The sequence below is a fragment of the Amphibalanus amphitrite genome, unplaced genomic scaffold, assembly GCF_019059575.1.
Source record: "Amphibalanus amphitrite isolate SeventyFive unplaced genomic scaffold, NRLGWU_Aamphi_draft 000727F_arrow, whole genome shotgun sequence".
Classification (NCBI taxonomy): domain Eukaryota; kingdom Metazoa; phylum Arthropoda; class Thecostraca; order Balanomorpha; family Balanidae; genus Amphibalanus; species Amphibalanus amphitrite.
Window position 1 is genome coordinate 340505 of NW_024882221.1, and position 23669 is coordinate 364173.

Sequence of the window (23669 nt, forward strand, 5' to 3'; positions counted from 1 at the left end):
CCCTTCTGTGTGATATTGACTCCATATTTTCTTGAAACCGAAGCACTCAATGATAACGTGTACGAAAGAAACTGGAAAGCAAGACAATGACGGTACCCAGGGTCTTGGCTTCTCATAATAAATACATATCCGATAATTTGTTTCACAACAGTATCACACATTGCACTAGCACGCTCGATCACCGTACACACGACAAATTACACACAAGAGGCGACTGACCCGTCCCACAACACTCAAAGCCGCTCAAAACATGAACGGCCTTGATCCGCGTGGACGGGGCCGCTGCATTCGATTTTCAGCCTTGTTGACACACCGTGGGCTAATTGCGCATGCGCCAACGGGCGGCGCCGGGGGCGCTATGGGGGCATGCATAGCTGAGGGAGGGGCAAGGGGAGGGGCTAAGCTGGTGCCTGGGGCTGGAGCGGTGGGGGGGGGGGAGGGGAGGGAGAGGCTGCGTGGCCGGCCGAACTGGGGTCGGGATCCCGGATTGCAGTCGTTGAATGACCGACTGGGCGAACTGGGGAGGGGAAGGGGCCAGGGGAAAGTGTCCCCACCATTCTGTCCGCATATTTGTTAGCTTGTAGCTGGAAACCTTTCCTAACATATCCTTAGAAATAAAATATAGACTTCGAGAGGTTCAGAAAGGGATCGGAAAGATACCTAGCTACCTAGCGAGAGCGACATAGGTAGGTAAATACCTACCTATCCACCAGCTAAAGCCTACCTATACATATATAGTACCAACCGGCAAGACGGTGTGCTGACTCTGGGTGCTGACACTGTTTAGACCTCAGCTACTGGGCCATGACTTCTCTCAAAAACCTGTATTTACCCCCATTATAGATCGGTTATCAGACCTCGTAGCTGCGATTCTGAAGGCCAGTTTTCACTTTCTGAAGTTTCGAAACGTACGCCGCTATTAAAAAGATAACATAAATTAGCCTGACATTGACAAAAGGCCGCCTTCCATAAATTGGTCACTTATTTGGGCTTCTTATGATACTTGTAAGCCTAAGGGCCGATAGATTCGACGATAGATTCGCCCACAACCTACGTTTCAATCAAACGTATATACGTTTTGATTTTAATCAAGCGCAAACGTATACTTCTGAATGAGTTCCCCAGACCCATAGTCGGCTTGCTTAGTCTTAGAGTAGGTAACTTATGGTAGGTACTTATGGTGGGTATGTTTAGCATATTAGACCACCATAGCTTCTTTAAAACTTACAGGTTCGGTCTTGCTCAGTCTAACCTGAAACGCGTAAAAGAATGACCAGTTAGGTATAGCTCGAAGAGGCCTGAATATAGTTACCTAGTGCATCTTTATGTGCTCACGTCTTGCCTAGGATAGCCGAACTTTTGTCCTTATACCCTATACAGGCATCCAAAGAATTGCACTGCAACCCGCCAAACCCGCCAACACTCAAAATGCATAATACTAGTATGTATACCCACATAGGCACGTGCATTGCTCGTTTGTGGCCACTGGCCTGAGCGGTGAACACTGAACAATGCACCCGGTACAAAAATCGTCTCAGAGCAGCACCCGGTACATGTCACCACCCTTCTAGAGCTGAGGCCTGCACCCGGTGCAGATTACCGCCTCAACGCTGCACCCGGTACAAGAGACCGTCTCAGCACTGCGCCCAGTACAGGTCAACGCCGCAGAGCTGCATCCGGTACCGGTCACCGCCTCAGAGCTGCACCCGGCACTGATTACTGTGCAGTGCAGTGAGGCATTGCACACGGTAGGTACGCACAAAACACATGATTAACACAACACCCGGCACAGAGTAGCGCCTCAAAGTGCGCCAGGTGCAGGTCACTGTCCGAACCTTGTGGGCTGCATCCAGTAGGTACAGGTCACCGTGCAGTGCAGTGGTGTCGATGAATACCTACAAGTCATCTCTGAAGTTGCAGCCATGAGCCAGTAGCTATGTCGCCGGGTAGGCAGACACTATTCAGTTATGCAGCTCCGTAGTACGGCGGCCAGCGCCGTGCGTGGTATCGTGCGCGCAGCCACTGTCGAGCTGATCGGGGCGAGACGCGCCGTGTCATGCATGTATGTATGCGCGTAGTGAGACTACCGGATGCCGCGGGCCGAGGTCACCTGCCTGAGAGGTGAATGGAGCTCGGTAGATTGGGTCGATTGCATTTGTACAGAGGTGTTCAACAGTGATTCCCTCTTAAAATGGCCAGCAGCGCACATCTAAAATAGCGGTGGACGATTCAAACAGCCAGCAGTGCATGGCTGATGTAGCCTGCAGTAGACGACCTAGCATTTCCATTTCCAACAGTCTACGGTTAAAAAGGCAGTAATTAACATTTGAAATAGCCAACGCTGCAGGTTAACCCGCCCCCGGATAGAAGTCTGAGCCAACTAGGCCATTGTGTGGGACTGTGTGTGTGCGTGGGGGGGGGGGGGGGGGCGGGGCTAGGGGGAGGCTGGACACATCCGATTATCTAAAAGATAAACTAAGTAAGATTTAAGAAGTCTAAAAAGACGCGAAAAGGGAATCGTTTGCTCTTTACAAGCTTTGTCAGAACAAGTATTCTGGACGTTTTTTTTTTCTCGTTTAAGTGAACACTGAGGTCACTTGAGATCATCACAGCCAAAATTTTCCCGTAAAAGTTCCCGATTTTGACTATTGTTTCACAAATTGACATACAACTCGTGAACCAAGAGCGTCAGCGTCGCAGAACGGCGCATACGATATCTCTTTCAAAGTTCTTTCGCTAATGTCGTCAGATTTGACCGGAGGTAACTCGCCGAAACCGCTTGCAAATTGTTCCGGCGGAATGCGGCATAATCGAAAGGATTTGACGGACTTCATCGAAACCATTTTCTACATGAATTAAAAAAACAGGTAAACAAACAATCGAATGCACAAAAAACGGCCTTATCCACTAGCGGTCTTCTGCTTCTCCGTGTGTGCAATATTCGCCTCCTCCCTTGAAAACATTAATTCTGAGCACCTGTCTCTTATATAACATTATGGCATCTCATTGCATCTAGATAAATAGCAGCGTTCTTCCACATATTTTTAAAGCTTGATGTCTGTATAAATATACACATCACAAGATGGCAGCGCATAATATCGACTGCCAAGCTGATGCTACGGTAAGTTCGTGCCATGAATGTGAAGACTGACCGATCATTTCCATTGAATGTGCTGCCTGTCTCTGACACTGGCACGGTGTGCTCTGGACTGGACTACTGCGGAGTGGTGCCTCAGTCTCATTGCCGTCCCGCTATGTGGAGCGGCGGAGCGGTGACCGGCCACGAGCCATGCGGTCGTGCCGGCGCAGCGGCCGACCCCGCGGCGTTCCGATGAGACTGCACTATTGCAGGCGCCCGTAACCGAACCTGCGCGCAGTCCATCACTGCACAGGGGTGATGGATAGGGTTGATCGAGTTCCTTGGTGATTCAAGGTCGCATGCAGTCAGGGGTTGAGTTGTAAATCATCAGAGGTAAGAACGCGACGTGGCGCATCGGAAAACGGTACATTGTTCATATCTTTGACATGGTTCTTGAGATTTGACGAGTGATTTTCAACGTGAACGGATTCCCTACAACGCGGTGAGCTTATCCCTCGCTTTTCGTGAGACATCCCAGCGGATCCCGACGGCTCACTCAAAAGAAAACAGCTCGGGACATTCCCGATTACTACCACGTCCTTCAATGACTCAGGAGTCAGGAGTCAGGAATAAATAAACGCACATTGTACAATGCATGGTGGTGTGAGCTGCTAAGTGCGAAACCACACAGACTGCACCAAGGCCATGGAACTACATGGACTGCACCAGTCGACGGTAGGTGGCAGCCGACCCCCCTCGTAGGCGGCAGCACATGCATCGACGAAACAGCTCGCATAAAAGACCCGACTGAATGCGGTTAGCAATGAATGGACGCTCAACCCATTCTAAGATATAAATCAACATCAACAAAATACGAAAACAGTTTATTGAAATATTTTTCAAAACGGCGGAGCAGCAATGAAAAAACTGTATGTAAGGCACATTTTTGTGAGCGCAGAGACAGACTAACAACTCAGACTCACGACCAATGGCTAAGCAATTACCACACATCAGTCAGTTCCTTGAAACACAAACCCCTCCCAGGGAACACCACGAAGCAAAACTACAAAACTCGGTCCCACATCAAACAATGCAAGCAATCGGACAATTAGCTTGTACTTTGCACTGTGGTTTTGGAGCTGGGTCATTGCTGGCAGCTTTTGTGCCAATACTGCTCAGCTCATCAGCTCAAGACACTCTCATTGTTCACTGCGGGTGAAGACTCGCCGTCCTAACAAAGAATCACTCACTCATATCAATATCTACATGGTGATCATTTGTGAATGAAATAAAATAACGTGTGATTAACACTATTTATTAACACTCAGAAGAGTAAACTGACACATCATTGGAACGGCAATCGTTGGACATTTGATGCGAAGCAAAAAACAAATTCGTTTCATTTCTCTTTCACTCAGAGGGCGCTCGAAATGACCGCTCTGTTTCGGGCAGCGCAGCTCGGCTCGGCTCCGGGCGTGGTGTGCCATTTGTCGCAGCTCTACCTCACTGATGTTGCGGACAAATTTATCCATCATACCCTTGTCACCTCAAGGATTAGGGACTGAGGTATTCATCACGGTATTTTTAATCAAATTGCCTTATTCAAGAAAAATCACAGTACAAAGGTGATACCAAGAGGGCAACATCGACGATAAATGCTTGCTCGTTGGCCAATGTTTGGTTTGAGGGAGTGACTGACGGAGGAACAGGGCAACATTGCTGTTCCCCCGTCAGCCAGTCATTACTGGAGTGGCTGCTGGATCTCGCGCAGTCACACAACATTGCTGGATTTCGCGTAGTTCCGCCCCGACTTGTCTCAACTAAGGTATCTAGCAACAATATTAGGACGAGTGGTTCGCCATAGGTTCCCATCATTGAAGCAACTGAAGGGCATGGCGGATTAATTTGCCCGTAACATCAGTGAGGCACAGCTGCGACTAATGGCACACTGCGCCCGGAGCCAAGCCGAGCTTCACTGCCCGAAACAGAACGATCATTTTGAGCGCCCGCTCTGAGTGTAAGAGAAGTGGAGCGATTTTGTTTTTTGTTTCACATCAAATGTCCAACAATTGCCTTTCCAATGTTACGTCAGTTTACTCTTATGACTGTAAATAAATCGCGGCAACCACGTGTTACTTTATTTCCTTCTCAAATAACCACCCCGTAGCTGAGCACTCAGCGCACAGGATGGACCCCAATCAACTGAGTCCCTATCTGACATGGAGCCGCCAGCGAGCAGGAAGCCTCCCGCCGCTGCATGGCGCGACACGACAACCCTCGGTTGCGTCTGTTGTGGTTCGTCTTCCGTCAGTACTACAGAAACCTATCGGGAATATACTGACACATTCGGGACGCGTATGATGTATCAGTAATTATGCATGAACAAACCGATCACATGAGCGACCTACTTGTTATTGTCTGACTTATCGGAAAAGGCGCACTAGTTGCTAGTGTCTGATGTAGCAGCCGCCGTCCCCAAGTGGTCATACGGCGATGAAAGTGGTCACAGACCGTCCCTGGCAGTAACAGTCCGCTGAACGGACACCCAAACCACACAATGGCAGTGACAGCCATACGCGACGTTCCATACCCATGAGCCACCTGCCAGTCGATCTTGTCAACTTCACAAACGCACTTCATTCAGACAAACCAGGAATCACAGGCCCTACCTCGCCACTGTCTTTAGAAGTAGCTCGTCTCGCCTTTGTCAGTCTCTGAAGTCTGTAAGCGCACTCACAGCCCGTCTTCCACACAAGATCCTCCCGAGCCTCCCTTATCGGAGCACCACACCGTAGCGTTCACATTTCAGTCACTACTTCTGCGAACAGATCACTTGAGCTCTGACTCTCGGCGGCCGCTGTGCGTCACGGGGCGTTAGTTGTACCTCACCTCGTCACGGTGATCGTCACGGCGACCGTCACGGCGACTGTCACGGCTAGCCGTCACGGCTGGGCCCAGGGCGCCGGCTGGTCACCGAGCAGCTGACAGCTGCCCGGCGGGAACCTCAGGAACTCCAGCAGGCCAGGCCCGTCTCGGCCGAGCGGGTCCGGCGGCAGCAGCAGCTGGTCGCCCACAAACGTGGGGATCAGCAGCCTGCGGGGATACAGGGCAGCAAATGTCAGCGGTCAGCAGCCTGCAGGGACACAGGCAGCAATGTCAGCGGTCAGCACTCAGCAGAGTCGAGCAGAGATCAACAGCTGGTCTCCCACAAACACAGCGATTGGCAGCCTGCAGGGAATCAGGCAACAACGTAATTAGCCTCAGCAATGAACAGCCTGTGCATACAGTTAGCAACAATCAATGGGCGGGGAAAGCAGCCAGCAGCCTACCCAAAAATTGGCAGTGGCGGCGGTCGGCAGTCAAATTAGCAGTCTTTTAAGCTATGGTAGACGTCAATAACTGTCAAATTTACAGAAGTACGATTCCTCATAGATCCAGCAAGAGCGGTATGCACACACGGGAGCGTATAGCCCACCGAGCCGGCGCGGCGACGGGCCTCCGTTCTGACCTGTTATCGATGGTGTCGCCCCAGTCGGGCCGCTCCTGCGCCACGTCGCGGTAGAGGTCGCGGGAGATGATGACACCCCCCACGCGCGTGGCGTACATCACCACGTACCTGAGCACGGGATGAGGGCGCACTTAGCTCAGTTCTCAGACAGTGGCGTGACACAGCACAGGAAACACACGTGACTGAACAGAACATTTCACTACGTGGCGTGAAACTGCATGGAGCAGACCAAACTCAACTCAGTTCGGCTCAAGTATTTCATTTTTCGACTTCATGAGTCAAGCACTTACGTGGTCAGTATGCGATTGGTGCAAAACATAAATCAAGACACATCTTCCAGACGTGACGTGGCACAAGAATCAGAATCACGAACAAGATACGCTTAATTCCATCACGGAGAAGACGGCTACCAAATAAGGCAATTAACACTGATGTGACACTATGTATGTGTTTACACTCAAGCTATCATCCTAAGTCGACATGGGGGCGCAGTTGGGGGATACGGCTGATTCAGGCGCCATCTGTCGCCGCTAGCTGGCGGTCGGCCTTGGAAGTGTTGCGAATCACGCAGATGTGCTATTTTGTATCTGTTACGTGAAACAGCTCGCCCTGTTTAAAATTGTTTTGCAGAGCATGTCGGGCTAAACAAAAGACGGAATACAGCTTGGAATACAGATTGACTTGAATCACAGCAAACGTTTTTTCGGTAATTCATGATTAATCGATTTCAATTCCAATAAAGTAAAACAGACAGAATCAGAATATTGAAGAGTGACAACATAGCCACACAGGAGAACCAACAGGAACCGGTGGCTGCCACAAAACAGCCTGACACCCAGTCACTAGTCACACGGACTAAAAACATACCAGACACAATGACCTGTCTTATGACCTGTACCCACCCACCGGCTGACCTATGACCCCAGCTCCTGCCAATGGCCCGGTCCCCCTCCGCCGGCCGACCTAGCATCCAAGCCCTGCCGCCGGCCGACCTGACCTCGCCGGTGCCACTCGGCGCACCCACCTGTCATCGTAGCTGGTGACGAGCCGCCCACGGATGTAGCGACTGGGTGTGTAGGCCAGCTCGCCCGTCTGGTAGAGATCCTCCAGCAGCTAGCGGTAGCCGAGCGCACATCACACACGCGCATACAGCGGCGAACACAGACGAGGCCGCGGCACCGACACAGGCGCGTACAGGGGCGCGCGGCACAGACACAGGCGCGTACAGGCGCGCGCGGCACAGACACAGGCGCGCGTACAGGGGCGCGCGGCACAGACACAGACGCGCGTACAGGGGCGCGCGGCACAGACACAGGCGCGTACAGGGGCGCGCGCGGCACAGACACAGGCGCGAATAAGGGCGCGCGGCACAGACACAGACGCGCGTACAGGGGCGCGCGGCACAGAGGCGCGCGCGTACAGGGGCGCGCGGCACAGACACAGGCGCGTACAGGGGCGCGCGACACGGACACACGTGGTAGGTACTGGGGTTCAAGGACACTCATATCACTGGACCGCAGCGTGCTGGAAAACACTTCCAAAGGTGATCACTGGAGTTAAGCTTACCACTGAAACTTCTGTCTAGAAAAAAGATAGTGAAACAGCTAAAAATCAGTGATAGTGACAAGGGCATACCCCACGATTGCAATACTCGTTGATAGCATATTTCAGCTCTGAGGGGCCAACATATCAGGAGTGTTGAGACCAGACTAAAGAGCCAAGCTTACTGTAAACGATGTAGAAGCACGGGCACAGTGCAGCCTTGACAAATAAGCATTAGACGCAATGCAAACACAAAAACAATTGGAACACAGTTGAGGTAAGTGTCAATCCACAAAGACTTGCTATGATAAGCATACTTAAAGTTGGTTGATGTTTTGCTACTGAGCATATAGCATCAGTGATGACGCTACGCTTAGGAATATTGTACTTTCAGCGCTAACGATTAAAGCATTCAAACACATCAATAGCCAAACATTACGGGGAAACACACACACAAGGAAATACAAAATACATACAATACAAATAATACAATAATACAAAAATCATACAATAATACAAAAAATACAGTACAAAAACACCAAATACAAAAAACACACACACACACACACAGGCTTCACTCACAAACAAGCGAAGAGTAGTAAGTAACTGACTCATACTTCCCAGTTCTTGGGAATGGCATCAACTAATAGCATTCGTAATGAGACGGTGCACAATGCACATTGATCTGCGCAGTGCGCAACGCAGATGCATCGACGCCCTGAGAAGGGCGGTTGGTTTTCGGTGATGCATTGCTCGCCCTGAAAAGGGCGGTTCACATTTCACTCTTTCCGAGGTACTAGTAGTTAAGTGAGGAGTCCAACAAACACAGAACTTGCGTGTGGAGGAGAAACTTCTATTAAACACCTGTGAAAGTTTCTTCATTCTTCATTCTTACTTACGACACGATTCATTGTTGTTGATGCGGCCCAGGCGGCCATAAAAGTGTTGCCGATTTGCCAGGTGGGTTCCGTTTTGGAATTCGATCACATGTCATTCAAATATCTCGGCACATGGCTTTTTCATCAAAAAGTCATTCAAGACTTTTCCGACGTATGATGGTGACGAGAATCAACTATTGAACATACTCAGCCCGGGCGATCGTGGCGTCCTAGTTCGGGAGAAAATCGTACGAAGAGGATCATCCGAAAACATCATGCTTCATACAACGTGCTCATGTCAACGAGGCCAATCACCTCCTGGCCACTTAAAGCACGTGAGAGCTCCGATTAGCACTTGTTCCGCGTGATAAATTGCTTCACCCGCAAGTGTGTGCTGTTGTAATTGATCAGCTGCTGGCCTGCATTTATCATTTAAAACAAATTTTACCGGCCTAATCCGTACCACGAAGGACGCCAAAGTACCAACAAGACATGCAACAGTCGTAAATAATTTCGCTCTTGACGATGTTCTGGTCAATATCTGGAGAAGGGACTGTAGAGCCGCAGAGATCAGCTTGCTGAGCGCCAGTGACGGAGGTGATCCTATTCCATTGCGGGTCGCAGTAGACTGACGTTAGTCGTTGACTTGTGCTAAAAACTGCAGCTGATGCTGCTGCGTGGCTAACGAAACGAGAAACAAGAACACGAAACAAATCTGTCCTGTAAGGTCCGTAGTGGAACAGACTACTGCGTGCCTTGATAGTTAGCTATCGCGTTTTTTATGAGACTGTAAGCCGATCCTGAAATGCGTTAAAGATTACAACTTCCGCTATATGAAAGCCTGGCGTTTCATCACTACCGCCAATCAATCCATACACATACGAAACTCCCAAAATCGAATATCACACTGACTGGCAACTAACTGAGATGCAATATGTATGGCGCAACCCGGGACAAACAGGACACACCAGTACGGCCCCTCACTGACCCACCTTCTCATTCTCCTGGGTCCGGGCACGGTTGATGAAAGTGCTCGGGATGAAGACGGTGCACCGGTGGCCCAGGTTCTTAAAGTAGTCGAGCACGATCTTGATGCCGCGGAACGAGCAGACTTTGTTCCGGCCGTGGCTGAAAGGGATAAGTTGGCAGCGATAAACACTGAGCAGATATGATCGAGACATGTTCGCGGTTCCCACTGAAGTTTTGCTGCTATGCGCGATCTCTATCGGCGTGAGTGAATAGCGTGCTACTTCACTGGGAAACAGAAAGGAGATGTAACTTTTTCTCTACTGTTTTGCAGCTCATAGTGACATATTTTCACACAAGCGCAACAAAAATGGCACAATTGTAGTTTACAATGTCCCTACTTCCACAAAAAGAAGTGAAAAACGTAAAAGCCATGAATAACAACAATATGTACAGCTCAAGCCCCGGATCCTTGTCACATTAGGACCACCCCTTCGCTTCCAGCCATCCGAAACACTCACGCGTAGGCCACGTTGGGTCCGTCGATAATGACGGGTCGCTTCGGCCGCTCCGACACCATACGCGCGAACGACTCGGAAAAGTCGGGCGCGAACTTGATGGGCTGGTCGGAGGTGGCTCCAAGAGGAGCGGCGAACCTGCTGCCACGCCGGTCCACCATCCTGAAGGAGAGGGGGGAGGCTGCTGGTTACACAGAACGTGCACGGTGCGCGATGCTAAAGGTCATGGGGGAAGGACCGATTAACAATCTCCTATTTTATGCTGAGCATCTTACGACTGAAAAAAAAAAACAAGAATCGCTAAATGATAACAAGTCAAGCAAATACCGGTTGAGCAATAACTATTACAACAACCATAAATCGGGAATGATCATCAGTTTAGACAATACCCCTAATCTCATTGACGAAACAAAAACATGCAGAAATTTGACATGCGCATGAGACATCCACTCTGAGCACTTACCAGCGTGTTGGCCCCCGCTCATTCGGTCCCTTCAGGTTTCGCTGACTGCGGTGATCCCTTGGCCTGTCGGACCTTTTCGACCGTTGCGACCTGCCCGACTTTCCCGGCCTGCTCGGCGTCTTGACTTGCGACCGGCTGAGCGTGCGGACCGCCATCTTCTTCACGGCCTGGAGGCGCCGCTGCGTGCTGCTGGTGCGGCGCAGCGGCTTCACCTGCACGACCGTGATGTCATTGGAGGAGTGGCGGGTGCGGGACAGCTCGCCCTCCTCCAGGGAGCTCTCGAGGTCAGCGGCCGGGGCGGCCGTACCAGCCGCCGTCTTGCCCTTGGCCGCAGGAGACTTCTTTGCTGGAGACTTTCTGACAGGCTGTGCTGGAGACTTTCTGGCAGGCTGTGCTGGAGACTTCTTGGTCACCCGTCCCCCCGGCGATCTGGTACCCACTCGCCCCGGCCGCATCTTGGACAGATTGGCGGCCTTCAAGCGGCGTGCCGGCGTCCTCTCAGAGGAGGTGTCGAGCAGCATCACATCCGCGCTCAGGTCCGTCCTGACCGTCCGTTTCTCGGAGGGCGTGGTCTGCCGCACCACACGGCGTACTTCCGTTACTTCTAATACAGTAGGATCTTCGTCTAGTGTGATCACAAAGGGTGTGACATCACGCACCTCACTGACGTCCGGCGGGCGGAGGGCCGGTGTGGCCGGCGCCGAGCCCGTGCCGCCGCGAGCGCCGCCAGGAGCGCCCGGAGCCGGCGTCGAGGTGATCGGACCCTTCCCGCGGCGAGATTTCCGACGATTCCGCTTCCACTTCTTCACCGTGCCTGTGTCAGTGTTCCGCACGACCGGGGATCCCGAGAAGGGACTGAATAGTTCGTCAACGGTCAGCTCAGCGGCCGCCTTGTGTCCCGAGGTGGCGGCGTCGGCGGGGCTGGCGCACAGCGTCTTGGAGTGGTCCGGAGTGTTGGGGTCGGCCGGTAGTGGGATCCGCGACACCCGCCACGGGGAGAACTCCAGCTGCGACTTGGTGGCCGTCCCGCCCGCCGGCGGCGGCGCCGCGGAGGCAGGAGTCCCTGAAGAAGCCGCCGCCGCCGCGCCCGCTCCGCCATCCTTCCGACCGGCGGCGGGGCCCCTGGCGGGGGCGGCCGGCGCGGCCTGGTGGCGCCGCCGGTCGTACACCACCACGATCGTGTCGTCCAGCTCGTCGTCGTCGCAGATGACCTCCGGGTCCGAGTGGTGGATGGACGTACTGCGGGCGTACGGTCGGTACCGCAGGCCCGAGCTCCTCCGCGCCTTCATGGCGACTGCGCTGAGGACACGGAGGCATTCAGGTTCACTTGACACTCGTAGCGAGTGAAACTACATGAATAAGAACACTGTATGCATCCAATTGAAAAGCTAATGATTTGACAGTCTGGGATTGTGCATACACAAGATAAATATCAACTTCCCTTGGATATAATAGCAATTACTGTTCACAAGACTGAACTGAAACAGTTCATAATTTGTATTGAAAATAATTTGCAGATATTCTGCATTCTAAATTCACTGAGTGAGGATGCCATTTGACTCTCTGTCCTGCTTTAAGTTTGTGTATATTTAACTTTGACTGCTGTATTCAGCTAGTGTTTCTTTTTTCAATGAAAATGATTTGGCAATGGCAAATTTTCAATGGTAATTTTTTTTTCAATTCAAAGTGCACATAGCATTTTCAATGAAACTGATATGTGCACTTTGAATGAAAGTGCATAAGCCCCTAGATACAATTTGAATTCATTTAAGGTCATTTTTACCTGAATTGCTGAATGGTTTGCACTGTGCAATGCTGCTTAGTTAAGTTTATTCCCAATGGCCAAAACACTTGAAACAATTTGTTATACTGAAAAATGGCTTAAGCTGGTTTCTAGAATACCTACTTATCCTTATCAGAAGGCAGATTACGTAATGGTTGTTAGCAGGGATGCGGAGCCGTGGAAATTTCAGACGGCTCCGGCTCCGGCTCCGGCTCCGGAGAAAAAAATCGGCTCCGGCTCCGGCTCCGGCTCCGGGTGAAATGTTATGGCGGCTCCGGCTCCGGCTCCGGCTCCGAGTAAAATGGTCCGGCTCCGGCGGCTCCGGCTCCGGCGGCTCCGGCTCCGACTCAGTACATCCCCTACGCAATCAATTAAATACGGGTGGAAGAAAAATTGGATTGGTTATACGCGTTACTCTTTGCCATGACCGGCTCACCGCGTCCCCGCGCAAACGCACCTCGGAGAGAACTGGCAGAACAAAGGGCTAGGAAGCGATGGCATTGGAAACGCAGTCGCCGCGAATCGGAGTTCAGTGAACCATCGTAAGCTGACACCCGTCTCGGCTGCATTGGGGGTGAGGGGTGGGGGGTGTGTGGGATGAGACGGTGCTGGGAGTCGCAGTCCACTGCACTGGTTTGAAAACAATGGCCGTCACCTGATGACTGGTCCTCATGTTCAGGGGATGCAGTAGACGTGGGGGGGGGGGGGGGGGGAAGAGCAAACAGGAAGTTGTTTGCGTACTGTGGGATACTGGGGATATTCGGATTTTTTCATTCACTTGATGGCCCATGACGTAAGTACCATATGTTTTACTGCCTTGTACTGTCAAACCGAACTAGGTCAATTATTATTTTTTTTCCTCTTCAAAAAATAAAAAGGAGCCGGAGTCGCCCCCTTTTTTGGCGGCTCCGGCTCCGGCTCCGGCTCCGGGCTATTTTGTTTCACGGCTCCGGCTCCGGCTCCGGCTCCGGGCAAAATATGCCGGCTCCGGCGGCTCCGGCTCCGACTCCGGCTCCGGCTCCGCATCCCTGGTTGTTAGGGTGTGATCAGTGATCAGGACCTGAGAATGAGAAGGTACCTCAGCAATAAATATAGCTATGCCAATCCATGCCATCAAAATAAAGAACCAAATTTGTTCCTTATAGTCTCACACGTGATCAAACTTTAACTCTGCTTATGAGGGTCACAATAAAAAAAAAATTGTCCCAACCAATTGAATGAAAGGATTCACATTTCACAAGGACAGACCCTCTGCTGAGCAAAGCTTATTGTGTTGACCCACTCTACCCTCCAATCGCGAAATTCTGATTCTATGACAGAATTTGGAGTCCAAAGTTTAAATGTTCACTGTACAGTGTACACACATAGCTGCACATGGCCAGTCCCTCACTGACTTTGCCTGGTTACGGCCTGCCACCAACCGCAACCATACCTGTCAGAAGACTCATAAACACATGTCAAGCTCATGTCACGCTTCAAACCTGGGCAGTTATAACCAGGAATGCGTGCTCTCAAGTCTCACCATGGTCCATGCAGTGACCAACATGAACATTCTACTGGCTGAGCTACGGGACTGGCAAGTTAGGTACTGACAGGATTTCAAAGGATGGTTACCTACTCAAATTTCATTTTTACCCTCGGCCTCCTGACCTACATGTCAACAGCATGCAAAATTTGAAATTGAAAATTAAATGTTTCAGAGAAGCTGTCAAATCAAAACTAATTAAACATCAGTAGTGAAAACTAGCACAATAATCCAAAATGACATGGATGTGTACGGTAACAATCTAAAAAACTAGAAAATTGAATTCAGTAGGCGGAACTATGGTCAAGCGTACCCATTTTCGGGAACGCATTTTCGTTCCCATGTTTGGGAACGATAAACCCAAATATGGGAACGCCATGTAGGCATTATTTAAAACAAGAAAAAGAACCGTTAAATGACGTCCAAAAAATATAAAACGATCGTGAACCGCCTGATATTTGTCTCAATATTGTTGGGAAAGAGTTTGATATTGTAAAGCCCATCGTAGTTTCAAATCGTTCCCCTATTTCTAAAGCAGTCCATCATCCGGGCCGCGAGCCCAAATTTGGGAACGCTCTCGTACACTGGCGCTGCAAGCGTTCCTTATTATGGGAACGGCGTACCCAAAATTGGGAACGATTTCACCGACGCCTTTCAGGGGCTCTTTTCATTAACAAGCATCACGTCCAACGCCGCAAATTATTGTTAACGCAACAATCATCAGATGACCTTTCCGGCAAGACCGTCGCATGTTTCGCCCGGTCTTCTGCGCTTTTATTCCCGTCGATCTCGCAGCGGGCACGCCCCCCTCTGCAGGATTACGTAATTCACAACGCTCAGCGATGTTCAACAAGGTCTTCCATACCTATATCCACCGTCCGCGCTGAGGGTGGAGACATGTCAAGCACCTGTCTGTTTATCACCGATAGTTGACGAGTACAAGGAAGTATCCAAAAATGGGAACGCTGAATATGTTACACCCTCAAAACACCTAGTCCCAATGAAAATCTAGTTTTTTCCTTTCTTGATGAGTGTAAGTGGCAAAAGGCCTGGTAGGATGGGCACGAGGAATTATCGAAATCAGCATAAAAATTATAAATAAGCCACACAGAGCGAGCTATATAAGAGAAATTCCCCCAAAACGATCACGCTTAGAAACACGGAAGACAAAAACCACGCTCATGACGCTCCTTATAAAACAACTCTAAACAGCTAGCATCCAAATAAAATATGTCTTTCCGGGATGATAAAATACAGCTGGATAATTTTCAACCGCTTAAACTGAGTTTACAACAGTAGCTCGGTAAATTCACTCACGTTCCACGCGGTCGTCCGCCCCGACACAAAAGTCAACAATATTACCTCGGGACCGTCCGCGTCTTCGCTTGCATTTGTCAGCATCTGGTGTCGATAGTATGAAAGTTCATAACCAGGCGAAAATTATTATACTTTACCTCAAACTAAAAAATGCTTCATTTTCCTTAAAATTGCATGTTAAATGTCGTATAACCCATATTTCCACCATTCTGTCATTTTCAAAAAATCATTAAAAATATCATTCCACGGTCAATTTCCTTGTTCCACGGTCAGATTAAAGATAACTTTATGGAGATTTAGTAGATACTTAAATCAGCGTGCACTTTTTTGAGACGTGATGCACTTTTGAGTTTTAGTGGGAGAACGGCCGAAAAATTGCCTTCCGTTCTCATAAATGGGAACGCACGTTCCCATATTTGGGAACTCCGTTCCCAAAAATGGGAACGTTCCTATATTTGGGTACTCGTGACCATAGTTCCGCCTACTGAATTGAAAACCATAATGTCATGATAATGCAAGTAACACTGGCGCCAGCACAAGAGCAGAAGAATGAAATAGAACGGATAATTTGCCACCTCAACCTGGAATACTAACCTTGACTCACGAAGCAAAACTGGATGAGATAAACACAGAGGAGGCGAGGAGGATATTGAGTGTTTGAAGTATTACAAATTACAACTTCGTATTACGATTTACGAATTACGAACGTAATTACAAATTCGAAACGCGGAGATGAAAGGGAAAGTCTCAGGTGCGTCAAAAATGAAACTCTTCTGCATTGTTCAATTTTGAGATTTGCAGCTCACAGACAGGGCTGACCAATGGTATTGCAGAGACTGAGAGACTGACGCTTTCTGCTTCTCTGGATTCCATGGCAACCAGGGGTGAGCCAATGAGCAAACAGTTATTTACTGCATGGGCTGGAAGCGTGAAAGCAGCAAACTACCAATTGATAAGTGGTGGGTATATCCTTGGTTCGCGACAGGATATCTGAAACTTACTAATTTAGAGTGAACAATGAATGGGCGTAAATAATTTGAGCCCGTGATTCATGATAGGAGCTGGTCTCGTGCACAAGCACACATGCAGAATAGCGCCCCAGTCCCTGACTGAGATGTCACTTTGCAAGACCGTGCACCCTCACTTTGCATGCGATTCGGCGGAGCGCCACGGGTGCCGACTGCCGAAGTGCCAATTCATCGGCTGCCGCGTTCAAAGGTGTCTGAACGGCCAACCTCCGGTGATATTCCGCGCGCATGAAATATTCCACGGATTTCACGTGGAATGTGCTTCTCTGAACGCACCACCAGTCTCGAACCGAGCACAAGTTTTCGAGAGGAACTCATTTATTTGCTGGACGCAGGACGGGCGTTTTGAACGACCACTTTTTAGAGTTTTTTTTGCTCCCTACCGATGTTGATGTGGCCCACCGACTCGGGGACTCACATGCGAGACAAAATCTGTTGGATTGGAGGCTTATGAAGGACACGCACAAATTTGTAGGTAGGGTATAAAAAGATATGCTTCAGCTTACCTATATCTCAGTATTTTGGATAGGGGCTTTTGCACACTCTACACTCATTTTTTGCAATGATAATGCCACTGGCACTAAACACTTCAATAACTGCGCCTTTAAAAACACACAGATGCTAGCGATGCTACCGTCATTTGGCCTGGGCTTTTGCTTTAGTGGCACCGTTTCTTTTAATCGGCAAATTGAGCTCCAGCGCCATTAATGTCGACAAGTTATTGAAGAAGCGAGGGTTGGCTGTCCGGTTTTATGCGAGATATTGTCGGAATTAAACGCATTTTTCGTTCAGTCTGTGGCTCAAATCAAAAACTAGTTGCAAGACTTTCGTTTTTGGATCATCTGAGTCCATGAAAGTTCTTAAATAAGCGGATATTTGAGCTTGAAGTTGGCCATCGGGCTGGTGGGGGCGCTGCTGTTTTTGCTGCAGTTCTGGCGCAGTAATCCGTGGAAGTTTCTGTGCCTGTGTTGAGAAGCGGCGGACAAGTTTGTATCGCAACGGCGTCGATGAATGGTTGATAAACTCCCTTCCAGTGCATTGTTTCTGATATCTGTCACTGTGAGTCTTCAATAGTTGGATGAAGTTCACCCAATATCTGCAAATAACCTTGATTTACACCAGAAAGTTGATAACTATATGTATTTATATGTGCTATTTCACATATAAATAGCAAATAAGTTTGTATTCAGAGGAATCCGGGCATAATATGTAGGAAGCACTTCAAAGAACTTCAAGAAAATGACAATTATAGTTTTTCTTATTGATACATCTGCATCTATGAACCAGCAAGCCTTCTCGGGTGGCCATCCGACTTTACTCGATGTTGCAAAGGGAGCAGTGGAGACCTTTGTCAAGGTAAGTTGAACTATATTTTTGTATATTATGAGTGTTTTTGGGAATTCTCAACAAGTTGCATGCCCACACAACATCTGGACAAAGGATAAAGCACTGAAATGCCTTTATTTCACTGTTGATTTCCAGAAAGGATTGTTATGATAATTGTGATATTATTTTTCAGCCCATTTAGAGATGCAGGCTATTCAGATATTTAAATGACATGCTGTGAATATTCTTTTAAAATGCTGGTGCAGAACTTTTACTTTATTGCGTTCAGTTAACTATTCTGTGCATAATAAATAGATTTGTTGACTTCTTTAAAATCACAGAGCTCTTATGAGCTTGCCAAGGTGCTTCCTTATGGCAGTCTTAATTAGCATAAGCTTTAGATTATCAACTCTCATAAGCTTTGTTGTTCATTTTGCCTAAGTGACATCCCATTTTAAATGAACAGCTCATTCTAGGCCAGAGTGTATCCATCTACAGTCTGCTTCTTCTTCTGCTCAGCTTCCTTTTATATTTCATCAGTGGTTACTGGTTTCAATTTTAAATCTCGCAGCTTAGAGCAAGGCTGCTTGAAGGGCTATTATTACTTGTTATTTTTATCTCAGAGCTTGTATCATTAGGTACTTGTGTGCTGAGAAATATGTTAAATATTTGAGAAAATGCAAATATTTGAGAAAATATGCTTCACAACTGAAGTATCTGTGGGTAGCATTGCTGAGCTAGCCTTGCACAACCTGTTTAAATTGTAGGGTTACACTTAAAACGTTTCATAGGTCCTCTAATGTGAGGCCATTAGATCATGTAAAATATTACAAAAGCAACATTTGGAGACAGGTGCTGAAGAGAAGCCTTGAAATGTCTCTCAAATGCAACAGCTGTGAAAATTTGTTGCAACGTGGTTACCAGTCAGACACCTCATCTGCTAGGCTGTGAGGAATGAGGATTCTCCTCATGGTCCATTTGCAGGCATATACCGGGGAGCATATCTTGTCACACCAGCCATGAGATTGAAATGCACAGGCAGCAGACAGATGGAATTATGACTGTGCTGACTCTGATTGTGTCGCTGGCTGCTGGATTCTGTTGTCGTCTTGCTGGAGGATCGTCCACTGCTCTTGAACAGGATTTGCTGCTCCTGGTCGGTTCTTCTTCACCGAAATGTAGAGTATGAACCTCTGATTCAATATGAGGTCTCTAAGTGAAAGATCTCCGAAAAAGTTACCGTATGCTCTCTCCGCGATTTCCCAGCTCTGTTTGTTCTCCAGCTTTGAATCGGTTTGTCAAAACATGTCCAAATCGGGGAAAGCTGATTTTTATTTATTTTTTTCTCATTCTACCACTTGTGACACGGAAGGCAGAAGTTGCTCCATTACCTGCTAAAGCTTACATTGTCACTTTGCATAACACATTGGCGTCCTTCCCCATTTTCTGACATAACATACGAAAAGGATTGAGACAAACGGTAATCGGCTCGACTCGCTCGCGCGCTCGTTTTGATCATAAAATGAGCTCATTACACCCCACCGAATCAGAGCATTACCGGCACCGTGAAAACGAAAGAGCCTCTCGCAGCTCGCGCGGTGACGTGTCGTGAACGAGCTGTTAGCCCCTGTCTTAGCTCAGCATGCAAAGTAGATGATTTGTTGACGTAAACAAGAGTTAACTCCAGCAAGATCAACAACTAGGCAATCATGCTGATACATCACGCTCTGTAGTGACAACCAAGTCGAGGAAACGGAATGGAGGTTAACTAGTTTGATGCTCCCTGTGGCGCTCGATGCATTGTGAATCGCAGCTCTTATCAATATTGGTTCTGATAACGGTGGTATTTCTGGACCACAAGCTGTCGTCATGTAGGAGCCTATTGTTTATCAACGCTCTAAAGCTGGTACTTGCTCAGCGACGGCTCAGTGCTAGCAGAAGAAATCGCTGGATTGCATGCATCCATGATTGTGATAACGTTCGATGGAAGAAGTAATCTCGTTCATATTTCAAGTGAGAGTTATTGCCTGTATCCGGTGAGTGGTTATCGGCGAGGATGTCGCCATGGGTCTCGTCGAGTCCAGCACACATCACTTCGAGTTCCGTGGCCTGGGATCCGCCCGAGCTCTTTTATCGTGGTTAGCCCAGGTGCCCCTTTCCCTTGCAGTCCATCCTCCCTTACGGGGTGTTTTTATTTTTCTCGCGGGGATATTTTCTTTTTCCCACGAGGGACTCGTCTCCAAGGGCTCCTTCTTTTCTTCTCCAGCCCGTGTCCTTCCTCGTCCAAATCCCCCGTCTATCGAGGCAGTCACTTCTCTCCACTTTCCCCACTTTTCTCCGTCCCCCTCCCACTGCTCCCTGTCTCCCCACTTCTCCCCACTTCTCCCCGTCCCCCGTCCCCCCGCGCGGTGTGGGTGTCGGTGCCCGGTCGGCGGCAGTCGCTCGGAGGTGAGCCAGCCGACAGCCGCCCCGAAGGGAGGACGCGCCGTACCCGCTGCCTTATCTTCACCCGACGCTATACTCGCCGCTCGGCCCACAACAGCTGAGTGCCCGGCCCCGCCGAATCGAATCACCCGCACACGGTCTGGCGGTGAGTCGGCGTGGACCGGGGTCCGCCCGCCCCCAGAGGCCTCCGCGGGTGCCTGTTTATTGATTCCGAAACAGGTAGCGGCGGCCGGTGACCATGTGACGGCCGACTCAGAGGTGAGGTTTATTACACGGGAGAAATCAGCCGCGACGCCGGCGGTGTGGCGAGGTGGTCGGCGACGGGGTTTGTGAGGGCTGTAATACCTGCTGTGATACCTGCTGTGATACGCGAGGGTTACATGTGCTGTGATAGGCGCTGTGATGAGTGATGTGATGTGTGGATTGATACGGGGGTGATCTATGTGATACGTGAAGTGATAAGCACCGTGTTATGCACCGTGACGCTTCTGTCGTGAGAAGGCCGACCGCCCCCGGCGCCTCCGCTGAGTGCTTCACTGCCGAGTGCCCTTTGAAAGTCAACGGCCACAATGACCGTTATCAATCAGGGAAATTGGTTTGCGAAGTGGCATCATGACAGGGTACTTGATGCGCGGCCGTCGCCCCAGCTTTCCTCGGCGCTTCCTTCCTGGACGGCGCATCTCTTCGGCGCGGCTGAGACGACGATATGCGGTTGCGTGGGGCGGGGGAGGAGTGCCTCGGCTGCCCAACTTGCTGCCAGAGTTGTGTTGGATGCCAGACGTCGGTTGGTGAAAATTGTCGGCGCCGTTGATTCTATCGATCGACGAGGTCCTCATCTGCTCCTGTTTCTCATCGTAATTTCAACCACGCACCGAACTGATCCGCTAAAGCCTTTTTCTCTGGAGAGATTTATGGAATAATAGGGTGCAAATGATGCTCAAACAAGCGGCCATGACACGGACGTAAACTCGCGACGAAATCTGTTGTTAAGTCGTCACCAACACTTAGATGAATCTCTCGCGTTTAGTTCGCCGTGGAGTGTGGCGTGCTGCCGATTCTGTGTGGTTTTACGCTGGTGTGGGCTATGTTTACGCGACGTGCTGTTATTAGTGACTGGCAGGCGGCAGCTCGGCTCTGGTAACCAAACAACGGGCGCCGCCTCTGCAGTGTGGAGAGGGAGTGGTTGCCGCCGATGGTCTGTGGGTCTCCCCTGCTGCAGGGGGGGGGGCTACCATCGGTGGTCTGTGGGTCTCCCCCCGCTCACTGTCACTAAGGGGGAAGGGGTCCGCCGCCTCTGCAGTAGGGAAGGGAGGGGCTGCCATAGGTTCTCGGGGTTCTCGGTGGTCTCTGGGTCGAACTCTGCTCACTGCTTCTCTGCCGTCTGCCACCGCTGCCGGCCCCGGGGTGGGCTGGGGCTGATCCGCCGCCCCTGCCGCGGGGAGGGGCGTGTCTGCCACCACTGGTCTCCGGGTCGTCCCTGCTCACTGCCACTGGGCTGGGGAGGGAGCTGGTGCGATCCGCCACTGCCACTGGGCGTGTAGGGGGGGGGGGGGGGGTCGCGATCCGCCACTGCCAGTGCCCGGGGGAGAGGGGGGGGGGGGGGTCGCGATCCGCCGCTGCTGACACCACCACCACCGCTGCAAAGATGTGCTCGGCGTGTGTGGTGTGAGGTGATGGGCAGAGGAGCGGCGCGGTTGGAGGCGAGAGCTCCCCACGGAGATCTATCGTGCATAAGAAGCTGGGCTTCTACCCCGACTATCGGCGCCGTGTAGGCTGCAGCACGCTGTGTGGGCACGGAAGCAGCGGCACAGGTGCAACTTGTTTGATGTTGCTATACGTGCTATCGGTTCTGAACGGCGGCAATGGCTGCGAGTTTCGCCCGGTGGAAGGGTTGCTGTCACTGGCTAAACGGGGATTGTGTGATGGTATCACCGTTAGGTGGAAGATCACAGGTCTGTGACGTCACGTGTTGATGTACTGCCGCTCGCACAGTGAGGTCACTGGCGGTTTCGCAATGACGTGGTTTATTTCATCGACATTACGCTGTTCTTTTATTTATTTAATTTAATTGGCAGCGCCCTGGTAGCAATCGTGTTTGGAACGATTAGCGGCGTTGGATTTTGAGATATGGCTCGTCGTTCAGGCTGGAGGAGTGATTAGGACAGTGGCTGCAGCGAGTCGCGGCCCTGCATGGGCACTTGACATAATGAAACGATCCACTTGGCAGTCATTGGCATCTATTGCTGCCACTGCTCCGGACATTGAGTCGATGCGAACCAACTAACGCCAACATATCTTCTACAATCTACAGCAATACTCCTCCGTTTACGGGTGTGAGGGATCGGAGCCCACTGCAATTTGTATGACCATTGTATTTTAACGCTGGTTGGATGGTGCCGTTACAGATTCGACAGAGGTCCCCGGAGAGCAAAGGCGATCGCTACATGCTGCTAACGTTCGAGGACCATCCACATCACATCAAGGTACGAGTATCTTCCAGCGTAGCTCCAACTAAAGCGTCAACTTTCAGTCGAAGCGCTGCGGCGCCTCAGCTGAAGTGACTGTCAGGCGCGGTGTCGTTTCCAGTTACGTTATTTGTTCCGTTTTTGCGGTCGGCTCCGGGACGTCGTCCTGCCGACGGGTCCGATCGAACGCCATTTGACGGCGGGTTACATGGAGTTGACACATCTGCTCGACTTATGCCGTCTTAGTGGCAGTCTGGCCAATATTGTGGTCGGAAGCTCTGTGGAATGTCGGCAGTGCTGTCATATTGCGATGTGCAGTCCTCCACTCATTGCTCGTTAAGCATTCCTCTTGCGGTAAAGTCGAGGATTGCTCGAATGGAAAGTCCATGATATATTAGTTACTCGGATCAGTATTTTAAAAGAAACACAAGCCTTTCCCTTCCGCCTTCGTGTTAAGACCGATCACACCTGTATCTGCCGCTCGCTCCACATGTCCACCGCCTCCCGTCTCCACAGGCCGGCTGGAAGGAGAACCTGCAGACCTTCACGCAGGAGCTGAAGAACCTGCAGGCGTTCGGCATGACCCACATGGGGATGGCCATCAAGAACACGTTCGACGTGCTCAACCTCAACCGGATGCAGTCGGGTGAGAGGACTGGGAGAGAGAGAGAGAGAGAGAGAGAGAGAGAGAGAGAGAGAGAGAGAGAGAGAGAGAGAGAGAGAGAGAGAGAGAGAGAGAGAGAGAGAGAGAGAGAGAGAGAGAGAGAGAGAGAGAGAGAGAGAGAGAGAGAGAGAGAGAGAGAGAGGAGAGAGAGAGAGAGAGAGA

The 23669-nt window shown here is 50.3% G+C and overlaps 2 protein-coding genes across 3 annotated transcripts; one reads left to right on the plus strand and one right to left on the minus strand.

Moving 5' to 3' along the window:
* Positions 1-3942: 3942 nt before the first annotated feature.
* LOC122365277 (NEDD4-binding protein 1-like) lies at positions 3943-16307 on the minus strand. Of its 2 annotated transcripts, XR_006253715.1 has the most exons (8): positions 16174-16281; positions 10955-12253; positions 10495-10653; positions 10000-10135; positions 7612-7700; positions 6588-6695; positions 5192-6172; positions 3943-4416 (listed from the first exon to the last, which is right to left on the minus strand). XR_006253715.1 is itself a non-coding variant. In XM_043336316.1 (7 exons), exons 2-7 carry the CDS (start codon positions 12241-12243, stop codon positions 6022-6024), a joined length of 1932 nt encoding a protein of 643 aa, XP_043192251.1. In that variant the 5' UTR covers positions 12244-12253; positions 16174-16307; the 3' UTR covers positions 3943-6021. The 2 variants fall into 2 exon arrangements, 1 of the variants encoding a protein (XP_043192251.1); XM_043336316.1 differs by having other exon boundaries at positions 3943-6172; positions 16174-16307.
* A 1029-nt stretch (positions 16308-17336) lies between these two features.
* LOC122365275 (integrator complex subunit 6-like) lies at positions 17337-23531 on the plus strand (the record flags this gene model as incomplete). Its single annotated transcript, XM_043336315.1, has 4 exons — positions 17337-17349; positions 17798-17963; positions 22784-22861; positions 23360-23531. Coding segments are annotated over exons 2-4 (367 nt in total), but the record flags the coding sequence as incomplete, so codon positions are not given.
* Between the last annotated feature and the right edge of the window lie 138 nt (positions 23532-23669).